Consider the following 8,484-nt stretch of genomic DNA (forward strand, 5'->3'; position numbering starts at 1 on the left):
CACAGGCTCAAGCCTGGTCTGATGAGTTTCGATTTTTGCTGCAGCAGATGGTTGGGTCAAAATTGGGTGTGAACAACTTGAAAGCATGGACCCATCCTGCCTAGGTTCAGCTGTTGGTGGTGTGATGCTGCCCAGGACATTTGTTAGCAGACTTTAAACATGTTAGTACTAAATGAGCATCCTTTAAACATCACAGCCTACTTTTATATTTTTGTAAATGCCGGCAAAGCCACTTTACTTTGCGCTTTTATTTTGAAGAGTACCTTAGCACTTCCTCTTTTATTGTGTCAGACTTCCTGTTCTGTTCTCGGTGAGGCGACGCAAACACGTTGCTTCAGAGCATGTCATTTGTTTGTGGTGTGGAAAGACTGGCTAAGAGATGCGCATGGAGGAGGTTGGCTAGCTGATTCAGCATGATTAGCACCCTTGGAAGCAGAAAGAGGTTGGTTAATGATTGCAAATGATTGTTTATGTATTTAAGAGACAGAATGGTTGTTGTTAATTCATTTTATTAAATGCTGTAACATAAGTAGTTTAAAAACTATTGATTTATGTCAATATCACTATTTGGGTTAATCAAAATAATTTTCTATAGTAAAATGCGAACATTTCTGCACTTTCTACTTGAATGTTTAATGGTATTTGTTTGTGCATCTTTATAGTTTTCACGGTGCCATATTGTCGGTGGTTTAAAGAGGAGAGAATAAAGTTGCATCAGTCGAAGCTCTCTGCGTCACGAGTGGTAATTCCAAGTGGGCAGCTACAGTGAAAACTCCTTGACTGCAAGAGACCTGCCATCCCTGCAGAGATCCTTACACCATTTCATCAGAGATCCAGCTACCAACCTGTTACCAGCCAGCTGATTCCACTCGCATCCACAAACTGCACTCGCAAGGTTAGAAAGAACAGCATACTAAAACTCAAGACTCCAGATACTGAAAGAGACATTGACTACCAAGAAGAAACACGGGACTGCTTACACACATGCACAAGCTTAATGCATAACTAGAAACTCTTTAAATAATGTTACGAGGCCAAAATAATTCATGGACTGCCAACACATAATATCCCTGAATCTGGTTAATGTTTCTTGGTGAGCGAAATGTGTTTTTTGTGGAATAATAATTCACAGGATGTCTGTTTATGAAAAGGTTTAAAAGGTGAAGCTCATTAGCTAATTTATGAACATTTGTTGTTGCTGTCTTACACTAAACATACCTTTGAATGTCCATAATCAGTAAATGTTTGACACAGCGTTACTCTGTGGTAAAGATTAACTACAGCTTTAAAGTATAGTCAAGCAGTAAGGCAATCAAAGCTACAATCGACTTAAGGCAGCTACAGAAACAAAATGTCACTACCGGAAGAGCAAACAGACAACCCCACAAACGCACCATGTGAATCCAGCTCATCAGAAGAAGAAACAGACAACCCTATAAACGCACCATGCAAATCTAGCTCACGTGAGAGAAAATTAACAGAGAAAGGCCTAGAGATGCAAAAGCACGATATCAGAAAGCGTGAAAAATCATTCAACAAGACTTATAACTCTTGGAAGCTCGTAGCAAGGGAAACTAGAACAAAACTAAAATCCCTCTGCTCAGCAGAAGACCTCAATAAACTGCAGCAAGACATTGAAGCAAAGCACGACGCTGTAAGTTCACAGTATGAACCTATCCTGCGTAACAGTAACACCACACCTGACATTGTCAACAAAATGGACGCCTGTGTTACGCTAACAAAGGAGGTATGTAACCTCATAAGTGACCGTCTAAAGACCGTTCATGAGGAATATAATAACCATCTTGAGAAAGAAAGAGTAAGAGAAGTGTTAAGCAAGAACGAATATGGGTCTGTTTTTGGCAACAGCATAACAGAAACTGCAAGCTCTATAGAGTTGTCAGAGCAATTGAGCCGTCACTCTGGCTCATCCTGTACCCGCAACAGTAGAGTAGATGCAGAAGCAGAGCTTGCTGCCAAGCTGGAGCAATCAAAGGCTATGGAAGAAATTCAAGCACAGCAAGCACATCTTCACAAGTTAGAAAGTGAATGGAAACTCAAAGAGGCAAAAATGTTGTCAGAAATTAAACTAAAAGAGGTGGAAATGCAACAACAGTTGGAACAAGAAAGAGCAAAACTACAGCAGTTACAAGCAGACAAAGAAGTTGCTATAGCAATAGCTCGCGTGAAGGCGTACAACAGCCTTGAAGGGTTTGAGAACCACAACGGGGAAATTGATAGTAAAATTAGCTCTGCTTGCTACAGAAGGCAAATTGAACCTCAGCTGAATCCAAATGCCGCATCATTCCAACCCCACCAAGCAATTCCAGAAATGACAACGACCCAGGAGTCTGTCAGCTTAGCACAAGCAATCGCTAGCTCATTAAGTATGAATCGCTTGCCAGTTCCTGAGCCTGCCACATTCAGTGGGGACCCTTTGCAGTTCACCGATTGGAAAATGTCATTCATTAATCTGATTGACCGAAAACCCCTTCCAGCAAGCGAGAAGATGTTTTATCTGAAAAATTATCTCGCAGGAGAAGCACGCAAAGCGGTAGAAGGTTTCTTTTACCAAGATTCAGAAAATGCATACAAGGGAGCATGGAAGGTCTTAGAGGACAGATATGGGAACCCATTCATTATACAGAAAGCATTTCGTGATAAACTCATGAGATGGCCGAAAATCAGTGCAAATGACCCACTAGCGCTACGAGAGTTTGCTGATTTCCTCAAAGGATGCTCTGAAGCAATCCCACACGTCAAAGGACTAGCTATCCTAAACGATTGTGAAGAAAATCACAAATTGCTCAAAAAACTGCCAGAATGGATCGTGCGCAAGTGGAGTCGAATTGTTGTAGATGAACTTGACGAATGTGGCACCTATCCAAATCTTGCATGCTTCACAGACTTCCTGAGTAGAGAAGCACGGATAGCTTGCAACCCGATAGCTTCTCCACTGTTGATGAATTTCAAACCTGTAGATGATCGAATCCCAAAGAGAGCCAAAGTCTTCAACACAAACATGCAACCAAAGAGTTCCGCTCAGGAGAAACAAGACACAAACATTAGTAAACCAAAATCACCTTGTTCTGTTTGTAAAAGTGAAACTCATGGAATCTCAAAGTGTCCCATCTTTACAGCTAAGAGTGTTGAAGATAAAAGGGCATTCATCCATGAAAACCGGCTCTGCTTTGGATGTTTAAGAAAAGGTCATATCACCAAAGATTGCAAAAGGCGACACACGTGCAACATTTGTGAACGTCGTCATCCAACCTGCTTGCACGAAAACAGAAAGCGAAACCCTGCAGAAGCAGTAACAAATAGCTCCACTCCCAAGGAAGAACCTGTAAACCAGGAAACACACAAGGTCATGTCTCATACATCAACACAACGCGTTTCGGCTACCTCAAGTATTGTCCCAGTCTTTGTGTCTTCTGTACAAGAACCACAGAGAGAAATACTCACCTATGCATTGCTAGACACACAAAGTGACTCAACATTTGTCTTGGAGGACATACTTGATAAGCTGAATGTGGATGTCCAACCAGTAAAACTGAAACTCAGTACCATGACGGCTATTGACACAGTCATCTCGAGTAAGAGTGTTCATGGTTTACAAGTTAGAGGACTCCACTCTGAGAGTTGTATCCAACTACAACAGGCTTATAGCCGCGACTTTATCCCAGTGGACAAGTCGTACATCCCAACAAAGGAAACAGCATTACTGTGGCCTCATCTCAGAAGCTTGGCGGAAAAGTTGCCGCCTCTCCAAGATTGTGATGTAGGGCTCCTGATTGGATATGACTGTCCATCTGCGCTGGCTCCTCTTGAAGTCATCATAGGTGACAAGCATGAACCCTTCGCACAAAGGTCAGAACTAGGATGGAGTATAATTGGCTCATCAAACCCCCACCTAGACAGACAAGGAAACCAAAGCTTTGTGCATCGGCTCACAGTAAAAGAGTTGCCTGTTCCATCAGCGACAGATGTTCTAAAAGCCCTGGAATCAGATTTTGCTGAGAGAACCTATGAGAACAAATATGTGTCCCAAGAAGATGTCCATTTCATACAGTTCCTCAGTAATCACATCACACAAAGGAAAGACGGACATTACGAAATGCCTCTCCCTTTCAAAGGGAACAGCCCACCCAACCTGCCAAACAACAAGAGGTTAGCCACGGTACGTCTACAGTGTCTCAAGAAAAAACTAAAGGCCAACAAACAATACTACGATCAGTACCGAACATTCATGGAAGAAACCATCAACAGGGGTGATGCAGAGCCTGCTCCAACAGCATCTCAGGGGCAGACCGAGTGGTACCTACCACATCATGGAATCTATCACCCCAGGAAGCCGGACAAACTAAGAGTTGTTTTTGATTGTTCGGCCAAATCCCATGGTGTCTCTCTGAATGATACCCTATTAACTGGACCTGATCTTATCAACCCTCTGGTTGGAGTGCTTTGCAGATTTCGGAAAGAAGCCGTGGCCGTAATCTGTGACATTGAAAGAATGTTCTATCAATTTGCTGTCACCCCTGAATCCAGAAACTATCTGAAATTCCTCTGGTGGAAAGAAGGTGATTTGGAGAAAGAACCTCAGGAGTACAGAATGGCAGTTCATCTGTTTGGAGCTGCATCATCTCCAGGATGCGCCAATTTCGGTTTAAAGCATCTTGCACGACAACATCAAACCGACTATCCTCTAGCATCAGCCTTTGTGGAGAAAAACTTCTACGTTGATGATGGATTAGCCAGCGTTTCATCAGTTGAGGAAGCCAAAGAACTGATCATTCAGTCACAAGAGTTGTGCAGAAAAGGAGGCCTGCGCCTTCACAAATTCAACTCAAATGAAGAAGCTGCTCTCTCCAACTTAGACCCTTCTGAAAGAGCAGCAACCATTGAACCTCGTGGGTTTGACCCATCCCCTTCAGAACGCGCTCTTGGCATTCAGTGGTCGATAGAGGACGACACCTTCAGTTTTAACATCAGCCTGAAAGATCAGTCTTCGACTCGCCGTGGTTGTTTGTCCGTCATTGCCTCACTCTACGATCCACTTGGATTTATCGCTCCATTCAGCCTAAGTGGAAAACTTATCCTACAAGAGCTTTGTCACAGAGGCATTGGATGGGACGACCCACTCCCAGAAGATGTGAAGCCACGGTGGGAGAAATGGATAAATGGTCTTTTCAAGTTGAAGGAGGTCTCAATTCCAAGATGTTACCACCCACACGACTTCCAAAACATTGTCAGAGTAGAGCTACACCATTTTTCGGACGCCAGCTGCTTAGGATATGGTGCATGTTCTTACCTGAGATATAAAAATGACAAAGACGAGGTTCATTGCAGCCTTGTGATGGGAAAGGCAAGGGTGGCACCCTCAAAGGTCACAAGTATCCCGAGGCTTGAACTCGCAGCAGCGGTGGTTTCTGCAAAAGTAAGCGTCCTGTTAAAGGCTGAGCTTGACATGAAAATTGATGATGAATTCTTCTGGACCGATTCCCAAGTGGTACTTGGTTACATCAACAATGACGCTCGCAGGTTCCACATATTTGTCGCAAACCGTGTTCAACTCATTAGAGACAACAGCAATCCCAATCAATGGTATTATGTGGACACCTCAGAAAACCCAGCGGATCATGCATCCAGAGGGCTTCATGTTTCAGACATCCACTCTACAAACTGGCTGCAAGGACCAAAGTTTCTCTGGGAACGTGAGTTACGTCTAACACCTAGCACTCCAGCTGAGTTACTTGTTGGTGATCCCGAAGTCAAGACAATTCAGGTGCTCGCAACTGACGTCAGTACCTTCAATGATATTCTCGATCGTCTGAATCAGTTTTCATCTTGGACAAAACTCATAAAGGTGGTTGCAAGAATCAAAAGACTGAGATCTCAACAAAAGCATACTGAACATGTGACGATCGAGGAGCGTGAGAAGGCTGCTGAAGCAGTGATAAAGATCGTACAGCAGCACGCCTTCCCTCATGAAATAAAAACGTTTCAAGCCAAAGGTGACCTTCCAAACTCAAGCTCTCTCTTCAGTCTTGACCCCATCTGGTCTGATGGACTCTTGCGCGTTGGTGGGAGATTAAAGTGGTCGTCTCTTTGCCACAAAGTGAAGCATCCACTCATCGTACCAAGCAACAGTCATATAACCAAGCTCATTGTGTCCCACTACCATGCTAAGACATGCCATCAAGGTCGAAGCCAGACACAAATGGAGCTTAGAGCAAATGGATTCTGGGTCATTGGTGGGAGCAAGCTGGTGGCCAAAATGATACACACCTGTGTGCTTTGCAGGAAACTTCGACGACCTACAGAGAGCCAGCGAATGGCTGAACTCCCTAAAGAACGTCTTGAAGCCTCAGCACCCTTCACATTTAGCGGCATGGACTGCTTTGGCCCGTTCATTGTGAAGACAGCACGCAAAGAACACAAAAGATATGGTCTGATTTTCACGTGTCTGTATTCAAGAGCTGTCCATATTGAGATGCTTGAAGATTTGTCAACAGACTCTTTCATCAATGCATTGAGATGCTTCATCAGTCTTAGAGGAGCTGTCCAACAATTACACTGTGACCAAGGTTCTAACTTTGTTGGTGCTAGGAACGAATTCAAGGAAGCACTTAAGCAATGCGACGCCAAGCAATTGGAGACCTTCTTATCTGAAAAACAGTGCGAATTTGTCTTCAACGCCCCTTCTGCCAGCCATGCAGGAGGTGTCTGGGAAAGGCAAATAAGAACGGTTAGGAATGTGTTGAATGCAACCTTCGCACAGTGCCCAGGTCGGCTTGATGATGCCTCCCTCAGAACGCTGCTATATGAAGCCATGGCTATTGTCAACAGTCGCCCATTATCAGTTGACGGAATCAACGATCCTCATGCACTGGAACCTTTAACGCCGAATCATCTCATCACGATGAAAACAAAGGTTGCTCTTCCACCCCCCGGAGTGTTCATGAAAGAAGATTTCTCCATCTTTTTGTAGCATACAAGAGTCCAATACCTTATTGAACAGTTCTGGGGCCGCTGGAAAAGGGAGTATCTGCTCAACATATCAACAAGGCAAAAATGGCACTTACCTCGGCGTAACCTCAAAGTCAATGATATCGTTGTTATCAAGGACGACAATCTCCCACGAAACCATTGGCAACTAGGTCGAGTTGTGGAGACCTTTCAAGACCATGATGGCTTAGTCCGTCGAGTTAAAGTGCGAGTTGGAGAGAGAAAGCCTCAAAGAAAGCAAGATGCCCCTTCTAAACCTTCAATTATTGAGAGACCAATCCAAAAACTAGTACTACTCCTTGAGAATTAAATAAAACAAAATATGTTAAGACAATAATAGTTATGTTTATACACTACCTCAATCCATTAAGTATACCTACCTGTATAACTCTGATAGTTCAATTCAGTCATCCATTTATTAGTGTAAGAAATCCTGTACAATTCACTTGCTTTGTGAATTTGTTCGTTCATTGTATCAGGATTTGGTGGGAGTGTAAATGCCGGCAAAGCCACTTTACTTTGCGCTTTTATTTTGAAGAGTACCTTAGCACTTCCTCTTTTATTGTGTCAGACTTCCTGTTCTGTTCTCGGTGAGGCGACGCAAACACGTTGCTTCAGAGCATGTCATTTGTTTGTGGTGTGGAAAGACTGGCTAAGAGATGCGCATGGAGGAGGTTGGCTAGCTGATTCAGCATGATTAGCACCCTTGGAAGCAGAAAGAGGTTGGTTAATGATTGCAAATGATTGTTTATGTATTTAAGAGACAGAATGGTTGTTGTTAATTCATTTTATTAAATGCTGTAACATAAGTAGTTTAAAAACTATTGATTTATGTCAATATCACTATTTGGGTTAATCAAAATAATTTTCTATAGTAAAATGCGAACATTTCTGCACTTTCTACTTGAATGTTTAATGGTATTTGTTTGTGCATCTTTATAGTTTTCACGGTGCCATATTGTCGGTGGTTTAAAGAGGAGAGAATAAAGTTGCATCAGTCGAAGCTCTCTGCGTCACGAGTGGTAATTCCAAGTGGGCAGCTACAATTTTTGCTGGCCACGTCTGTCTGTTCATGAATGTACCCATGGCTGCTTCCAGCAGGATAGCGTGCCATGTCCCAAAGCTCGAATAATGTCCAACTGTTTTCTTGTATTTGGCCGTGAGTTCACTGTATCCGAATGGACTCCACAGACACAAAATCTCAATCCAGCAGAGCACCTTTGGGATGGGGTGTAATGGGAGGTTTGCATTATGTGTGTGCATTCAACAAATCTGCAGTAACTGGAAGCTTATATAAAGAATGCTTTTTTGCTCCTTTGTAAAACTTGCTATTGTTCCCTCACCATGACACATCCTTGCTGTTCTTAAGCCTCATATGACCAACATCACAGCCAAAGTGCCATCCTGTCAATTTGCTCTGTACAACATCTATTGATCCATTTCTCACAAAAGCACAGTTCCTTGTCTAAACTCTCG

At 43.1% G+C, this 8,484-nt stretch overlaps 1 protein-coding gene across 1 annotated transcript; it reads left to right on the forward strand.

The window, feature by feature from the left end:
- Positions 1-315: 315 nt before the first annotated feature.
- LOC309697693 (uncharacterized protein) lies at positions 316-6,991 on the forward strand (the record flags this gene model as incomplete). Its single annotated transcript, XM_082519807.1, has 2 exons — positions 316-442; positions 663-6,991. The coding sequence occupies exon 2, from the start codon at positions 1,352-1,354 to the stop codon at positions 6,989-6,991; it is 5,640 nt and encodes a 1,879-aa protein (XP_082375933.1). The 5' UTR covers positions 316-442; positions 663-1,351.
- Positions 6,992-8,484: the final 1,493 nt, after the last annotated feature.

The sequence above is a fragment of the Aulonocara stuartgranti genome, assembly GCF_965226115.1.
Source record: "Aulonocara stuartgranti genome assembly, chromosome: 20".
NCBI classification, from domain to species: Eukaryota; Metazoa; Chordata; class Actinopteri; order Cichliformes; family Cichlidae; genus Aulonocara; species Aulonocara stuartgranti.